The following is a 16,900-nucleotide window of genomic DNA, read 5'->3' as shown; positions in this document are numbered from 1 at the left end:
ATTGTATTGTAAACGCACCACCAGTGAATGATCCGAACTGCAACTTTTTTTTACTTAATTCTATTTTCCGACAAATACAAAAAAAACCCCAACCAACAAGTACTTATGCGATATTACTAATGATGGGCAAATGAGGCCTCATTGGGTGTATGACACATTTCCCAAACTGTGTCGACACTGCTGAGACTGGTGTCGTTTTAATTGCGACATCTTTTGGATTTTAAGTCATTGCATGGAACTTCAAAAAAGACTGGAAACAGACCATACACTGTTCACTCACGCACTTTTATTAAGAAACATCAGATGCATTAAGAACTTTGTCAATCAATCTTTATTTATATAGCACTTTTCATACATAAAAAACGCAACTCAAAAATACAACATAAAAAGAGGACCCTCCCTCTTCCCCCCAACATACAATTGTAATGGGTCTGACAACACTGAAACCTCGGTGCATGCCGACGCCGCCTATCGGTGCGCGTCATTTTCACGAAAACCACGAAAACATAATTAATGTTTCGTTTCGTTGTTAAAGCGCCAAATTATTGATAATCATTAATCATGGAGACAAATTGTCGATACGTTTTGTTGGTTGGAGTTTGCGTTGGATACTTTAATAAGCTTCATTTGTCTTGACGTATCTGGATAAGGAACTGACGATAATTTTCATTAGAATTTCTAGAGTTGTATAAAAGCAAAATCATTTTTTTCTTTAATTTCCCTGCCTTCTGAGCAGGCGGTGTGTGTTCATTTCCTACTCAGTAATGGCGCTGTCTGTCATGGCTACTGAACAATGAAAAAAATGATAGAACCTGACAGATTTATGTGTATGTCTTGAGTGGGGGAAAAAAACAATGATCCCAAATGTCTTACAAAGCGCATTAGATGAAAAGGAAATATGACTTTGTGAATAACAATCGTAATTCAACCAGGAATTTTATTTGGCGGTTCATCCCCTTGTTAGAGATCACCAAGTAACGCGAAAACCGCTAAAAGACTGAACAGTATGACACTTCTGAGAAGGTCAAGTTTACCTGTCAAGATTATAGTGCATTTAAAAATGTAACCAGAGAGCCAAAAACTCCAACTTTTTTTTTGGTGTGAGATGTTTATGCTAATGTTCTGAGGCAATTGCATTGGTACACAATAGCAACGTAAAAAAAAAAAACTAAAATAATTTTTTTTTAAAAAATCATTGTTGGTGGGAAACCAAAGTTGGCGTTGCAGGTTCATGGCAAAGCAAGAGCAATTGTTTCTTTTCCTGCTCAAGCTCCTCCCACCTCTTCTGCTGCTCAGTCCTTTCTCTCTCCAGCTCTTCTCTTTGTCTCATTAAGTCTTTGGCTTCTTCCTGCTGTGCTCTCCTGAGAGACTCAATTTGCTTCTTCTCTATGGCGGCTTCTCTGGCATTGACTGCCCGCAGACTCTCGACAAGCTCCCTCTGTTGGTCCAGAGCCTTCGCCTCCTCCCTCTGCGTCCTCCTCAAAGCTTCGATCAACTCCCGCTCTCTTCTGAAAACGCGCCTCTCTGATGCAGTATCCTTTGAAACTTGGACCATATCTGAAAGATGATAATTTTCTTGGTAAAGAAGGAGCACACAGCAACAGATTTATTGTTCCCACAGGGCAGAGCTCCGTCAGAAATCTGTTTTGCTTCCAGAATTTTATTTGATATTATAAAATATATTTGTAAACAATGTTGTCAGTGGGCCCCCTATTTATCAGTCTAGCCTCCCTCGAGTCCCAGGAGAAAAAAAAATCATGCAACCATCTCTGCCTGAGGCCTTCAGCATTTTGACACAGTAGGTTTTGGAGTAGGCTCAATTGAGCAGTGTTGCAAAATTGGTGCCGGGCAAAAATTATTTCCTTCCCTGACTGCAGTTCAGCGCCAGTTTGAGAAGCGTGGCTGTCACAATGGTGCAGTCAGAATCTGAAAACCTTTACCGCCATTGTACCGCATAGCGCAACAAATTGAATAGCAGCTCAACTGTTAGCAGCTCAACAAAATACACAATTAATACTGGACTAATATAAAAAAGATTAGTGCAGAGGTGCCCATCCAGTGAATTGTGATCGACCATTAGCCCATGTACTGGCCCCAAGTCGATTGCGTGGGGCATAGGGGGAGGCGGCGGGGAAAGATTTGTGCGTCTGTGTGCGTGTTATTAATATATATTTTTTGTGTTAGTGTACACTGCACCCTAAGCATCCTATCAGTTTCACAAAAAGTATTTAAAAAATAAAATAAAAAAGCAGGTCACCTTTAACTTACGGTGGCGGGTGACCTGCATCACCAGACGTTTTTAGCTGCTCAGCAGTCGAATTGCAGCTTGCGATCAGAGCAGTTGCCATATTTAAATTTTTTTTTATTCTCATTCAAAGTTTGTTTCAGCTACAATTCAGCAAAATGTCAAATCGTCATGTGTGATAAAGAACATTGAGATTTTGCAATACTTTTGTTACCCCGTTTACACTCACTTGAACAATAATTGAGCAAAAAACAGTTGACTAATTTCAAAACTAATAATCCATCGATTTGTTGAATACAAGTAATTATACAATGTGATGATTAAACATTTATTCGGTTACATTGTTGTAATGGCCCTCCGAGGGAAGACTTAACTCCAAAGTGGCCCACAACAAAAATGAGTTTATGTAGTGCCCATAGTGATCATGAAAGCTTACCTGGAATTTTCCCCTTCATTACCTCGACTGGACATGTCTCCTGCTGAACATTGGAACTGTGTGATGGCGAGTTTGTTTTCGTCAGCTTCAGCGCCTTGCCCGCTTGCCGATATGCCTGCGGGTGGCTCTTTGACACGTGTCGATGCATGTTGCTGGTCTTGCCGTCAGGACACCTGATCTTCTTCTTGCAAATCAAACACTGAGCAACATCCGAACTGCCCAAACGCTCAAAAAGTTTCCAGATCGAGCTACGGCGGTGGCATTTACTCCTGAAACTGAGGGGATTTTCGACCATGATTTTTTCTTCTTTACACTTTTTTTCTGCCACTACAGCTTCCGCAGCTTCTCCTTGGACAGCTTCGAGGACACCGTTCAACTCAGAATGAACACCAGCTTCATTTACAGCTTCACCTGATCGTGTATTCACCTGTGGGTGATTCTTTGCCATGTGTCGGTACAGGTTGCTGGTCTTGCCCTCAGAGCACATTATCTTCTTCTTGCAAATCAAACATTGAGCAGCATTCAAACTGCCCAAACGCTCAAAACGTTTCCAGATCAGGCTGCGACGGTGATATTTACTGCTGGAACGGCGTTCCTCTGTAACCACTACTACCTCTTCAGGCCTTTCTTTGACAGGCTCTTCTCCTTGAGCAGCTACAAGGAGGGTATCCATTGCAGAGTCAATGTCATCATTATTCATGGTGGCGACGTCACCATTTCCGTCCTCCAGTTCCACCTCCACTTGAGAAGAATTCAGAAGATATTGTGAATTATTATTCCATGAATGTAATAGCAATAAGAAGACACAGTGGGGACACATAGCATATTCTTCCACAAAACATTTTTACTAGCTTTCCACTTTCAATAGATGGCGTTCTGATGTTCCACAAATGCAATATTATGTGTCACTCGTTGAACAAAGTTTCCCCGAGTGATTCCAACGGCTTGCTTTGTAGAGCTGCGCTTTTCATTGACAACAATGACTACACATCTGCAAATATACAGTAACCCATTTTTAGTACACTGCTCATTTAAGAACACGGTGTTTACACTGCATTAGTTCAAGACATCGACAAATGTTTCAAACAAGTGTTCATTCATACTACAAGAGTACAACTACAAAACTCAAGCACCTGAAGTAGTTTTGGTGTAGCTGTAGACATGCCACTGATGGGTACATTCAACGTAGTGAAGCTATATTTCATGTAGAATAATGCTAGTTTAAATCAAGACAAGTTTCCAAGTAGCAACACTGGCTCGGATGTTTTATTTTAATTGTCTCTTTTTAAAGCTTTCATAGTTAATATTATTCGGGAATCACCGCCACTCAGCCAGTGACTGTGAAGCGGTGAGGACTGATTCGTGATGGTGAACGATTCGGAATATGAATCTTTTGAACGAATCATTTCAATGAATCGATTCTAAGGATCCGGTGCTGTCAAAACAACTTCCGTTCCTTCCTTTAAGATAAGAACACCTTTCTTAGTCTCGCAATGGAGAAATTCCCAATTCCCCCCAGCAAAGTGATGAAAGGAAGAAGTAGAACAACAAAATATAGGAGCTGCTGGAACGGCAGCCACTCTCGCGGCGCCATTTTGAAGTAAAAATAAAAATAACACAATGACTTTAGCGACTGGTACCTTGTGCTTCGCCAATTTCTAGAGGCTCCTGTTCATGGTTGGAGGAATTTGAGGTTCCCCGGCTTTCTCTTTTGGCGGCCATAGCCGCCTCTGTTGGATGTTGTGCCCGCAGATGTCTCCACATTCCCGTGGTGCTGCCCTGTTCGTGTTTGTACAGTAGGTTTTTACAGAGGAGGCACGCAACCGATTCGGGACAGGCGTCATTAAAATAATCCCAAACGACACTTCTTTTGCGCGTCATGCTTGTCGTACAACCTCAAATTTGTTCTACTTCCACTGTTCCAACTCTTCGTCTAATGGCGTCCCTTTATTGTCGAGTAGGTTAGGCTGCGACGGACACCGTCGACTTCTTCTGTTCACTCTACGTGCTGACAAATAACACGAAGAGGTCTACACTGCTTTCTAGTGGCCATGTAAAGAACTGACCGGCCAATCCCCGTTTCAGATGTGCCAGGCTGCAAAGGAATGTCGAGTGGGTAATGTTCATCACACGATAGGCACGTGAATGTTTGTTTAAAGATCTCGAGAGTCCATTCAATGAAAATAAATGCATACGCTTCCGGGGAAATGCTCTTTCTAAGGTACCGGTCGGTTGATGCAGAATCCTCAAAGTAATACTCTCACCCTCTCTTCAAGCAGAAGAGTAAGTGGGGAATAGAAAAGGGATGCGGTAGTAAAACGAACAAAACCAAACTCCAGATGACAAACTGTTTCAACGCATTTATTTAAAATAAAAGTATAGAAATGGAATGTTCAGAAGCCGTTGGTGCGATTTTCTGCAGTTCCCCACTATGGGTCAACAAAGTACACGGCAAAAAAATTAAAGAAAAGCTTACTTGTTCGCCGTTTTGATTACCTGCCACATTGAAACAGCTTTTCTCCCTATAAATAATTGTATCTTATTATCAGGAATAAATGAAAACACTGAAATGAATACAACTGTATTTATTAAAGGTAATGTCTGTCAGATGAACGGTTCGCCGATTTAAACACAACACACTGTGCTCAACGAGGCGTGGCCTGAATTCAACAAACAAAAAATAAATATTTTGGCTTCAAAAGAAATTCACAGATTGACTGACAAAGGGGAACAGACCAAACACAAGAAATTATTTTCCCACACCAAAACATAAATAAACAATCTTCCTTATATTGACAAACGTTAAACTGATTTTGCAGTGTGTCGGCTAGTCGAGGAAGCACACCGTGTGCTAATTTTACAGTATCAGTGCAAAAAAGATGATTAAACTAAGTCAGATGTTTGTAATGTTTTTTTTAATTTACTGAAAGGACTTTGAGCATCACTGCTGGGAAACATGATGTACTGTATATAATGTAAACTTAATTTTATAGTACAGTAATGCGCTGTTCGGACATTTGTCTTTGAGTCGGTCAAAATGGGGGATACTAATAACAAATAATCCTAAATGTTATCAGTGACTACTGTACGACAACTATGACATCATCCTAGTCAGACCGCATCTGAGGGTTCAAATATTACAATTACAATAAATGCTGTATTTGAGGCATCAATTAATATGTTTTTGCAACCAATTAAAAGTCTTATAAAAAGGACAAATGTAAACAACTGAGTTTCACCCCATTTGGTTTTCAAATAGGTCACCTAAAACAATATTAAAATGTTGCTCCACGGCAGATTTGATAAACTTTGTTTCATCTGGTGCAAGATTAAGATGGAAGGGAGAAAATATATGAACTGTGCACGCTTTGTATGTTTCACACATTCAAAGCGGCTTGGGCCCTTCTTTAGAGTAAACATCAATGTGTAACAGATAGGGAAAAAACAAACTGTGCTCTTTCACACAACCACATATTTGCTTGTTATTTTTAACCACAATTTGATGGAATTAGGATGTTTTCCAGCATGAGATGGAGGGAAAATGTGATTTTCCCCGAACCATCCACTGCTTTTTAAAGGAGACCGCAAATTGCTGACAGCCTCTTTTGTTTGGTGCATTGAAGTGACTTTGACTGAGAACACATATCTACCATGAGATCACTTTTCTGACATAGCTTATTAACACAGCTCGTAGTATTCCAGATATAATTTACACCCTCGTTTATCAATGGTATGGCATCAAAATTCATTTTCTAAACTGTTTGAGGTCACTGGTGAGCTCGAGCCAGTGACTCGCAGAGCACATATAGTCAACTATTCACACTCATACTTAATTTACAGTCTTCAATTAACCTAACATGCATGTTTTGGGAAAGTGGGGTAAAGCCAGAGTAAATTACACACGGGAGGGCCTGAGTCGAGAACCTCATGACTGTGAGGCAGACGCGCTAGCCACTTGCACCACCATGCTGCCCAAAACCTACAACTATCCTATAAAATCAAAACACATCCGAAACTTTCTGCACAACGGCATTATTCCGCTTGTAAATTCAAAAAAGCTTAGCACTGTCAATGGAGCATCAGTAGAATTCTGCCAGTGTTTACAAATGCATTTTTTAGTCAAATCACAGCATTGCTTTCAAATAAGGTGCCATTGGACTTGGATGCATAATAACGGCTTTCAAACAGCACAATCTAAAAACAAAAAAAGTTTTAAGCCCAAGTATTTAGAGGCAATAGGTCTTAAAAAAAGGTTTCAATAGAGAAACAAAATAGTGAAGAGGAGCATCCTCATGTAAGCACATTCTATTCAACAGGTGGCAAAAAACAAACAAAAACCAAAAGCTCCAAGTAGTCGTGTGGTGTAAACTGCAGCTGAAGAGGAAACATTCAGGCCCCTGTTGCATCAGACATATTTAGTAGTAGCACTCTTAAAATACTCACAAGTTAGCAATATTGGACTTTCATTGCCAATTTTAGGATTAATCAAAAAATGCACTTTAACTTTAGAGGTGAACTTCATTTGAACTTCTCTAAACTTTAATCAAGACGTCCATTTTGCCAATGTGTATGTACTTTATACTGTTTTCTAAAAAAGAGCTCAATCGAACAAGTGTTGCGAATGTTGCCATTCAGCGCCTTGCTTGGCCTGCCACACACTGAATGACACTGCCGGAGGCGACAGAGTTAGACGATTGGTAAATTAGTTGGCGAGTCTCAACTCGTACATTTGGTGACAGAGACTCTCCACGCTTTGCTTTTGAGTCACAACTATATAATGAAATTATGAATATAGTGTAGAAGGGGAACTCAAGGAAAATGTTTGCCTCCTCTAGGCCAAACACGATACTCTGATTAGTACAACGTTTGTGAAATGAGAATTAGCGGAGTAATCCATCCAGTCATCAATATCAGCGCACTGACATGTTATCCTATATTGAAATCAAAGGACCCTTGGGCTCGCATTGTGAACGCCAAAACTCGCCTGTTTTTTGACACGTGACGTTCGGTCAGTTTTACGTCGCTGTGAAGCCCCGGCGGGCCTTAGAGAACAGTGCGTTGCGCAAACAGGACTGAAATATTGAACAATTGGACAAGTGCGTTCAAAAGTTGAGAGAAGGTCAAATTAAGTTCACCTGTAAACGTGAAAGGGCATTTTAGGGCCATCCAGAAATATCAGCCGAAAGCCTAATATCCAAATATTAGTTCTTGTTTCTCTTCTGAGCCTCACATATGTTGTGATTGGGATCGGGCTCTTTATTCATGATCTCAACACACTCCCACTCTCCGCTAAAGCTGGACCGCTTCACGGCCTCCACGACCGTCTGTACGTACAGGCCGTCTTCAAAGGTGGGTGCCATGGCGACCGGGCCACGCGCCCACAACCTGCGCTCCTCGTGTTCCTGGAAGGACTGTCTCAGGGCCTTGACCATGGCGCCCAGCCCCAGCAGGTGCGGCAAAGGTATGTCTTTCACATCAGGTCCAGCCCAGCTGCCGTCGCCAAGCAATAGCTCCTCACGTTTACTGCCGTTGCGCTGACCGTACAGTTCCGTCCCTCTCGCCACCAATCTCCCCGTGGATCCAACGACCATCACCTCATGCAAAAAGGAACCCGGCATGTTGAAGTTCAGGGTCACCGTGCAGCACACGCCGCCCGTGCACGGCCCCATTAACATTTGAAAGAAACAAAAGTCGTCACTGGTGACTCGTCGGATGCCTCTGATGGTGTCATTTTGCTGTACGAAGGTGCGCAGCAAGCCGTGAACACGCTGGGCCCGTGTTCCAGTCAGGTAACTTAAAAGGTCGATGATGGCCGAGCCCACCGTGTGCAGGCCCCCGCCTCCCATCAGGTCCTCACAAGTCCAGCCGTACGACTGGTCCAGAAGGCTGGGCCCGTACACGCGCACGTCACATACTTGCACTTCACCTACGTATCCCTCCATCAGCAGCTGCCGCATCGCCGCAAAAGTGGGAAGGAAACGCAGTGTGTTACCCATGATGCTGAGCAGCTGTGGGTAATACCTGGCTGCATTTACCATCTGGAAAGAATCCACAGCAGTCGCAGCTTTCTCACTGACAACATTCTTACCTATGCCTGCAGAGAGACAAAAGGCAAGGTGTATTCTTATTATCATTCAGATAATGACCCAACACAAGTGGATACATCCCAATTTACCGGGAAGGCAGTGTGAAAGCAGAGGGTTTTTTTTTATCAAGTATGAATCGATCAAGGCTCGACTCTCAGCTTTTAGACAGTGAGAGTAACATTCATCAGGTACGAAATGAATTAGCCAAATGTTCAACTTCCTGCAACAAGAGATGTGGTGCAGAGATAATCAAATACGCTGACAAGAAGGCTTCCGAGCATAGGACCTCCACGCTGGGTGGGACACACTCAGCCAGGATGTTGCAACTATAAGAGGAAGCCGAGGTCAATGCTCAGGAATTCCATTAGATAACTCGATACAGTAGCTCTATTTCGTATTGAGCATGCTGGTCATCTGGCCATCTTGAGTATAGCTTTCCTTTTGTTTGTCTTATTTAAATCTATTACGAGTCAATGCGGTCGCATAGTTGATGGGCGAGGGATCGATTCCACTCATCTACATACAACACCTTTGATTAATAGCCTGATCAAACGCGACCAGCATGGCACAAGTTTGCTTGTCACAACATAATTCACACTTCCATTTAAAGGGAAGTCGTATAAACATTTGCTAACCTTAGAGATGCCATTCAGCAAGTTGGTTGACCACATCGTATGTTATAACAGGCTTTGGGGATCTACTTGTAATGTATTTCAGTTTTGAGGTTGCCTCACTGTTTGCTGTGGAAGTAAAATGCTTCCACATGTGACTCTACGCTTCTTTTACCTTATCAGGCTTTGGGAAAGCTTGAAGTCTGAACTCATGTCCTGGGGAAGGATGCTCTTTGGGAGACGCCGCTCACTACAGAGAGTGCTGTGGCTGGCTGTAGACACGCTTATGCTTTGTCACTGTCATTCGTAAATTACCGATACTACAAAAACCTCTGAGGCATTACATTGTTTAACATTAAACGAAGCCACTGCTCTTTTATTTCGAAAGATCTTTTGGCCCCTGGATTATTTTGTCACATTGTGATCTTTGAAAGTGAATTCAATTTAAGAAAATCCCATCTTCTTCAACCAAACAATCATATGAAAATGACGTGATTGGCCCTGATTTCCTATCGTGTGAATGGATCGCAACAACTCTTAATTACAACACCTCAACTGCAGCTGCCATGCTACAGTTCAGAAGTGTTGTGTGTGTGTTTCTGACCTCTTACCCAGTGCTTTGACAGCAATCTGCCGTGTCATTGAGGGTGGAATATAGATGCAAACAAGGTCAACGTCTTGGTGTAGCAGGACGTCATCAGATCGACTTGTGTGAAATGGGATACTGAGCTCTTTTGCCAGGCTGCACGCTTCCTCTTCGCTCCTCCCCCAGAGCGCATGGACCTCAAAGCCCTCGGCTTTCAGCATAGGGACGAGCACCCGAGCTGTGCTTCCTGTCCCAAACACACCGACTCCTGGCAGCATGACGGCGCAGCTTGCTGCAGCCTTACGTCAAAATCATGGCGGTGCAAACATACATCGTGCTTGTAAAGTCACCAATGTGCCACTATCCTCTGTGGTGCCAGGAAGTGAGACCTTCCCCCTGAAAAACAAAAAAAGGCAACTGAAATGTAAATACTTTAGTAGAGAGCCGCGTCTCTGCTTACAGTCCTCTCTCACCAGCTTGAAGGACAAGTGAGAGGAAACAAGTTTTTTTCCTAACAGTTTTATTTTATTTTTGGAGGAGGGGGCGGAGTCGGTTTTACCCTCCAATATCCACTTAATGAATGTTTAATAGTGTTTTTGGGAAGAATATTCCAGGTTGAATCCTTATTTTTTCCCCAATGCATTTTAATGGGTGCCAATTATATGTGGATTTAGCCTATATTTGGGCTGGGACGGTCCCAATCAAATAACAGGTCAAATAACAGGGTTCGACTGTACAGTAAACAAATAAGTTGTTCAATTAAATAGATTGGGAAGTTTATACCATATTCTGATCAGATCGCTGATCATTTATGGGGAATTTTTCCCCAAACTTGCTGATCTGCGGCAAAATCCTGATTTTGTAAAGCCTGGCGCAAAGTGCATCAGGCATTTTTATTTGATAAGATAAATGTAAATTCAGTTTCTCTTGAGGCCGTTTCAGGGTCAATTTTCATGGCTCAGGTCAAACATGTAAACTGTGGAGCCAGCACTTGAAATGCGGCAGGAGCACCTGACAACAACGTTATTCCTTGCGGGAGGCTTAGCTGAAACCTCCCTAAACCTTCCGCATTAACTGCTCACTCTTGGTTGTGTTCTGAGGAGAGGGGGGAAACAGGGTTCTTCTTAAACTTGCACAATATAAATTTAAGCTATTTATGTTTGTTTTGCTACCCACCATATACGCAGCTTAGTGGGCACCAGACGCCCTCTTGTTCACGAATAACTACAAGTGAACGTGGCAGTGTATTTTAATGATTAACATGACAAGGCGGACCTCATACACAGACGAGTCAGTGAGCATTGTGATAAGGTTTGCTAGCACGTTTACCAGCTAACAAGCTAGCCGCGACAAAAACATTTCAAACAGAGTACGAGCAAAGTTACGACTGAACTCTTAAAAAAATATAGCCCCTGACATATGTTAATTTATGTAAATATCCACACGTAACTTTTGCTACCTACTGTTTTTATGCAGACGAGTTCCCCAATAACCGCAGCAAGTGCTCAGCCTGGCGCTGCCCTGTTGCTAATGGTAACTTCAGCATAGACCATGGAAGTGAATTCTCAACCAGAGATGTTAAAAAAGTGAAGATGCTTGCAAAGAAGGAACCCCTCCGAGCAAGACTACAAATCATTATCTTCCTCATAATCGTTTATATTCAATATGTATGTTATTAACACGTTTATTAAATTAATAATAGAAGATGATCAATAGTAGAAAACCAATGAGTGTTCTACGAATCCAAGTGAGGTTTGTTCACAGGGCGTTGACGTCGTTGTGTCACTCGGGATAGTTTCCCGGAAGTACCAATAACAAGCTATTTCAAAAGTTCATTTAAAAAGAGAACCAATGTTGTAAAATCATTTTAATTATATCTTAAGTTGTAATAAAGACGTTTAGATAGATACAATTATCATTTAATGCAGGGGTGCCCATTAGGTAGATCCTGATCTACCGGTAGATATAAGACAGGTCCCAAGTGGATCCGAGGAGTGTCGAGAAGAAAACAAACAAACAACCATTTGTGTTTCTTTGTACATGTTAGTAATATATTTTTTGTGTTAATATACACTGCACACTAATCATCTTATCAGTCTCATTTTCACCAAAAACAATATTTAAAAAATAAAATAAAGCAGGTAAATCTTAAATTTGTGTGTGAGTGTGCGTGAGCGCGCCGGTAAGGGTACATCCCGTGAGGTTAGTTGATCGAAAAGTAGATCTTCGATCCAAAAAGTTTGGGCACCCCTGATTTAATGAGTACGATTGAAAAACTCATGTAATAGCACAAAACGACCAGCGGTGGCAGTACCTTTTTTTGTCAGTCGTGGTCATGAACCGCAAAGCATTATGGGGTTTTTAGTCCTAAATGGCGGGCTGCCGTGTTGACATTGTACAAAATAAAAATAACTAAGCGTTCTCTTTTTTTTACAAAACATAGGGCCCGAATATGCCATACCTGTAGGTTTTATTTGCGCTTATTCCAGATAAAGTCGCACAGAGTTGAGATCTGGGACAGCATTTTTTTTTCACCACGTTCGCTCTAAAACAAACAGGAAGTGGTTAGCGTTGTGGGACGTGTAGTTCCGGCTACAGGCCGCTGAAGAAGATACCGCGCACAATAAAGAAAGTGCAATAAAAGCGTCGCAATTAGCCGTGTGCATTGACTTTGAGGGCGATAGGCGTCGGTATTACCATGCCTGGATTCACGTGCTGTGTCCCCGGCTGCTACAGCAATTCGCATCGCGACCGGGACTTGCGCTTCTACACGTTTCCGAAGGACACTACACTCAGAGAGCTGTGGCTGAGGAACATCTCCCGGGCCGGGGTCAGCGGCTGTTTCAGCACCTTCCAGCCCACCACGGGGCACCGGGTTTGCAGCGTGCACTTCGTGGGCGGAAGGAAAACCTACAGTATCCGAGTGCCGTCGCTTTTCCCCCTGAGGGGTGTGAACGAGCGCAGGAGTCGGCGGGGCAGAGGTAAGAAGTTGTCCACGACGGCGGCTGCAGCCCCCGCCGGAGCCACCACCGGGGTCGTCATCAACACCGTGCTGGGGAACACAGCCGAGGGCGCCGAGGCCAACGCCGGCGGCGAGGCCATCGACGACAGCATCACGGTGGTGCAGATCGGCCAAAACGGAGAATATCTGGGTACGGCACGGCTGCCCGTGGCGACAGAGGCGCCGTTCACCGCACCTGTCGGCGTATCCACCGAACTCAGCGCCGTTACCGTCGCCGCGGACTCCTCCTCCTCGGCGGAGGCGAAGCAGACGGTCGTGCAGTACGTCAGCGTGACCAGCAGCCCGCTGGACCACTCGTACTCGCTGACCACCGGCACCACGTCGGCTGAGCTGCTGCGCAAACTCAACGAGCAGCGGGACATCATCGCCCTCATGGAGGTGAAGATGAAGGAGATGAAGGCCACCATCCGCCAGCTGCGGGTGATGGAGGCCAAGCTGCAGGAGGAGGTGCGGGAGCGGGACAGGCTACTGGGCGGCCACCCGGTGCCTCTTAACGTCAACAAGAAAATCTAGCCGGAGACACGGGAGTGCAGACGAACTGAGGAACATTCAGCCTTTGTACACAAATGTATTTTCAATAACCGCAGAGCTGATTTTCATAGACCTGATCATGTATAAAGATGTTTAGCTGTAGTTGTATAACTGGTAGTGTCATATGAAAAGCTTTTTGAGCATGTTATTCAATTTACACTCGAAGGTCCATGTACTAGTACACACCTTGTCCTAACTATAGACAATTCAGCGCACTAGAACAACAGTTGTCTTACTTTTTGCCCCCTACATTTCGGCACACTAACAGCAAAACTTTGGTTTACCACGAGGACAACTACATATTACTGGTGAGGCAAAACTGCACTCGTTGACATGTGGGTGCTGTACTACAACTACTAGTGAAGTGTTAAATGTGAACTAATTTCACATATCAAGGATTGAGCCTACATTATCCAGTATTGATTATCAGTGTATTGGTACGTTCTTTGTCCTCGCAAGTAAGACAATTGAATACACTAGTAGAACGACTGTGTCTCTTCATTTTATTTATTTAGTGCTTTCACAACAGCTGCAGCTGTTGCAGAACACATGATAAAACATTAACAATGATACAAACATAAACCAATGTAATGTTTTCCTTTTTGTCACATGTTTGCCATCACTGCCTTTCACTACTACAGTATATGACATTTGTGCACACCAGTAGAACTATAACTTGTTGTTAGTGAGGCAGCTAGGCACTTGTTGAAATCTGTGTGCCACTCATACTACAGTTGAAATGCAAGATGTTAAATAGTACAATTTTATAAAGTCAATAGTAGTGAGTAGTACTTGGCCCGCTTTCCATAAAGCGTTTTGATGAATAATTATTCGATATCCTGATGCTCAGCTAAAAGATCAGGTATGAGTATGGTGTTTGCCCTTCCTGATAAGACGATTCAGTGCACTAGAAGAATGACTATGGAGTACTAGTACCTCTCAGTTGTCACCAAGTGCACAGTTTTGTCTCACTGATATCATGTGGTTGTCCTCATATGCAAACGTTCTCCAACTTATGAGGACAAAGGACTAAGAAAATTCAGCGCACCCGTAGAATGACATTTTTTTACTTGCAGTGGGCTTTTTTTGGGGGGGGGGGGATTCACCATCATCTTTGTCGATGACTGTTTGACATGTCTACACACCAATTACTATAGTTTTGGAACAACATTTTACTAGTGAGCATTTTGATGCTGCTAGTAAGTTCCAGGGGGCGACTACTGAATGACCTATTTGGGCCGAGTACTGTTACTAGTTCAGCACAGTAGTTTAATTGTAAGGTTTAGTTGCAACATTTCAGTTCTAGTGCGTGGAATTGGCTTCATAGTACACGGAATTTATGATGGATTTGAAGAATATCGAGTAAATGCTTAAATGACATTCTATAGTGGCATCTCTAATAGTTGTTTAATCCACTTTACAGTCATAGTTAGCCTTACAAGACACCGGTAGATGACTTTAAATATGAGAGTTGGGAAGGAATATTTTTAGCCCAGGATGTTCATTATTCTTGAGTGGATAGAAATTCGAAGTGTTTGGTGACAGATTACCATGCCGAGAAATAGATTTGGCTATATGCCTATGGAGGCATTTATGCAGGCTTTAAAAAAAAAAAATCAGCTCAATACCCAGATTTGAAATTTGGAAACCTCTCGGTACTACTACATGACATCTTTTATTGCCATAATGTTGACCCGTTGGACTGTACATAATGTGATGCAAATGAACCGACATTAATGTATTACAACAAACTTTGTGTGCCTGATAAATAAAATATTTTACAGCATTTAATAATAATTAAAAATAAACTTTGATCCTTCTACACAGCAATGAATCCATATCAAACCTCAATTCATCTTGTTTTAAAATTTTGTTTCTGAATATATATAAAAAAAAAAAAACAGTGCTTGAACACATGGCTATTTTGTTCACTTCCTGTCCATAACGGATGTCAAGACTACAGCGCATTTAAGTTGCAACATGTTAACTTTCTGCTTTCGTCTTTCATAAGCGCATGTTTTTCTGCAATTGATGGATTCAACGACCCTGTTTATGATGAGGTGTTTCTCGACTCAGTTTGATTTGTGGCTGCCTCACAAGTGCTCTATGCACAATATGTTAGACATTTCTGATCTTTGGACTGATATTTGTGTCATTAAATGACATTTTGAAGTATGTCTGTTTAACTTATTTTGGCTCTTCCAGAAGGTATCAAGACATAAACCTACGGATTAACTGCTTTTGGTAATTGCACATTTATAGTCCCATTGGCTTTCTAGGTAAGGAAGGACCTGTATTAGTGTATTAGTAATCCTTTCTTCAGCATGCAGAGTAAATGGTTTAAGCATCCTTTTGAGGTAGCAGCCGTCATTCGGCTGATTTTATGGTTTGACCTCAGAGCAAAAATTATTGCTTTGAGCACCATGCAGTGAATGTGAACTTAACTCTCTTGACAACGAGAAAAGAAATCTTGAAAAATGAGATTTCAAATTGTTTAATGCCCCTCCCGTTGTAAATTTACTTTCAAACTACATATGAAACAAAGAGAATTGCATGTTGTGTATTTAAAATAAGCAACAAATACATGCTAACAGTTAGCATTGATCATTGCGGTTTTACAGACACCGGTAGAAGAAGCACAATGGTTTAATCAACAGAAGTGTCTTTATTAGCCAAGGATGTACTGTAAATCACACAAGGAATTTGTCTCCAGCACTAGTATTGTAGCAACAAGCAACTACGACAAAGATATGACACATACAGTAAGTATAAAGAGTCTTCACGTAAACTCAGGCCCTATTTGTGCTGTAGTACCAGTGCTACCCAATGACAGCTGTGCAAACAATGCAAGGAGTCATCAAGCGAAGATTAAGTGTAAATTTGATCAACGACAGTTCTCCAAGTATGTAGAGAGCTGAAACTACAATGACCAGCCCGGTAATACTGTCACACAGGTATGTTCAAAATTGGCAAGCATCTTGCCATCAACTTGTTCAGTTGATGGCAAGAGGGAAGAAGCTGTATGGATATCTGCTAGTTTTGGTGTGTGTGAGTCGATAGTGTCATGACAATCACAACAAAGCAATGATGATGATGTCAAGGGGAATGTTGAATGCACGGGCGGTGAGTATTCCACAGAGTGAGGTCCCAGACTCTAATCTCATCTGGATTTTTTTTCTGATTCTGTGTTACATAATGCTTTAATCCAGGCCTGTCAATCAAACTTACCCAACTAGCCTCCTTTTCAAAAGCTGCCATTATTATAACACAAACCTTTTACATCCAGGCCAAGGACCTGCTCAAGCACAATTTTTTGTATTGGAAAATCTTTTAGTTACAGTACGATATGTTATTTATCCTCTGTGAAGAACAACTAATATTAC

The 16,900-nt window shown here is 42.2% G+C and overlaps 3 protein-coding genes across 5 annotated transcripts; 1 reads left to right on the top strand and 2 right to left on the bottom strand.

Moving 5' to 3' along the window:
* Positions 1-266: 266 nt before the first annotated feature.
* Positions 267-4,699, bottom strand: LOC127599940 (uncharacterized). Its single transcript, XM_052064193.1, has 3 exons — positions 4,322-4,699; positions 2,682-3,422; positions 267-1,557 (listed from the first exon to the last, which is right to left on the bottom strand). Exons 1-3 carry the CDS (start codon positions 4,560-4,562, stop codon positions 1,193-1,195), a joined length of 1,347 nt encoding a protein of 448 aa, XP_051920153.1. The 5' UTR covers positions 4,563-4,699; the 3' UTR covers positions 267-1,192.
* Positions 4,700-5,251: 552 nt separating this feature from the next.
* gfod2 (glucose-fructose oxidoreductase domain containing 2) lies at positions 5,252-12,812 on the bottom strand. Of its 3 annotated transcripts, XM_052064197.1 has the most exons (4): positions 11,428-11,852; positions 9,990-10,360; positions 8,717-8,775; positions 5,252-8,629 (listed from the first exon to the last, which is right to left on the bottom strand). In XM_052064197.1, exons 2-4 carry the CDS (start codon positions 10,240-10,242, stop codon positions 7,883-7,885), a joined length of 1,059 nt encoding a protein of 352 aa, XP_051920157.1. In that variant the 5' UTR covers positions 10,243-10,360; positions 11,428-11,852; the 3' UTR covers positions 5,252-7,882. The 3 variants fall into 3 exon arrangements, with proteins under 3 accessions (XP_051920157.1, XP_051920155.1, XP_051920154.1); XM_052064195.1 differs by lacking the exon at positions 11,428-11,852 and adding an exon at positions 12,667-12,812 and having other exon boundaries at positions 5,252-8,775; XM_052064194.1 differs by having other exon boundaries at positions 5,252-8,775; positions 11,428-11,850.
* thap11 (THAP domain containing 11) lies at positions 12,659-15,692 on the top strand. The gene has a single exon (XM_052064199.1). The coding sequence runs from the start codon at positions 12,663-12,665 to the stop codon at positions 13,497-13,499; it is 837 nt and encodes a 278-aa protein (XP_051920159.1). The 5' UTR covers positions 12,659-12,662; the 3' UTR covers positions 13,500-15,692.
* The last annotated feature ends 1,208 nt before the right edge of the window (positions 15,693-16,900 follow it).

The sequence above is a fragment of the Hippocampus zosterae genome, chromosome 4 (genome assembly GCF_025434085.1).
Source record: "Hippocampus zosterae strain Florida chromosome 4, ASM2543408v3, whole genome shotgun sequence".
Classification (NCBI taxonomy): Eukaryota; Metazoa; Chordata; class Actinopteri; order Syngnathiformes; family Syngnathidae; genus Hippocampus; species Hippocampus zosterae.
The sequence above is the reverse complement of the archived record's forward strand: the minus strand, read 5'-3'. Positions and strand labels throughout refer to the sequence as shown.

Bases quoted from the DNA above. Each gene is read 5' to 3' on its own strand.
- thap11 (XM_052064199.1), top strand. From the start codon at position 12,663: ATGCCTGGATTCACGTGCTGTGTCCCCGGCTGCTACAGCAATTCGCAT.
- gfod2 (XM_052064195.1), bottom strand. From the start codon at position 10,242: ATGCTGCCAGGAGTCGGTGTGTTTGGGACAGGAAGCACAGCTCGGGTG. The intron at 8,776-9,989 runs GTAAGAGGTCAG...GTCTCTCTGCAG, and splicing joins GATTGCTGTCAAAGCACTGG to GCATAGGTAAGAATGTTGTC.
- LOC127599940 (XM_052064193.1), bottom strand. From the start codon at position 4,562: ATGACGCGCAAAAGAAGTGTCGTTTGGGATTATTTTAATGACGCCTGT. The intron at 3,423-4,321 runs GTACCAGTCGCT...ATTCTTCTCAAG, and splicing joins AGAAATTGGCGAAGCACAAG to TGGAGGTGGAACTGGAGGAC. The intron at 1,558-2,681 runs GTAAGCTTTCAT...ATCATCTTTCAG, and splicing joins AATGAAGGGGAAAATTCCAG to ATATGGTCCAAGTTTCAAAG.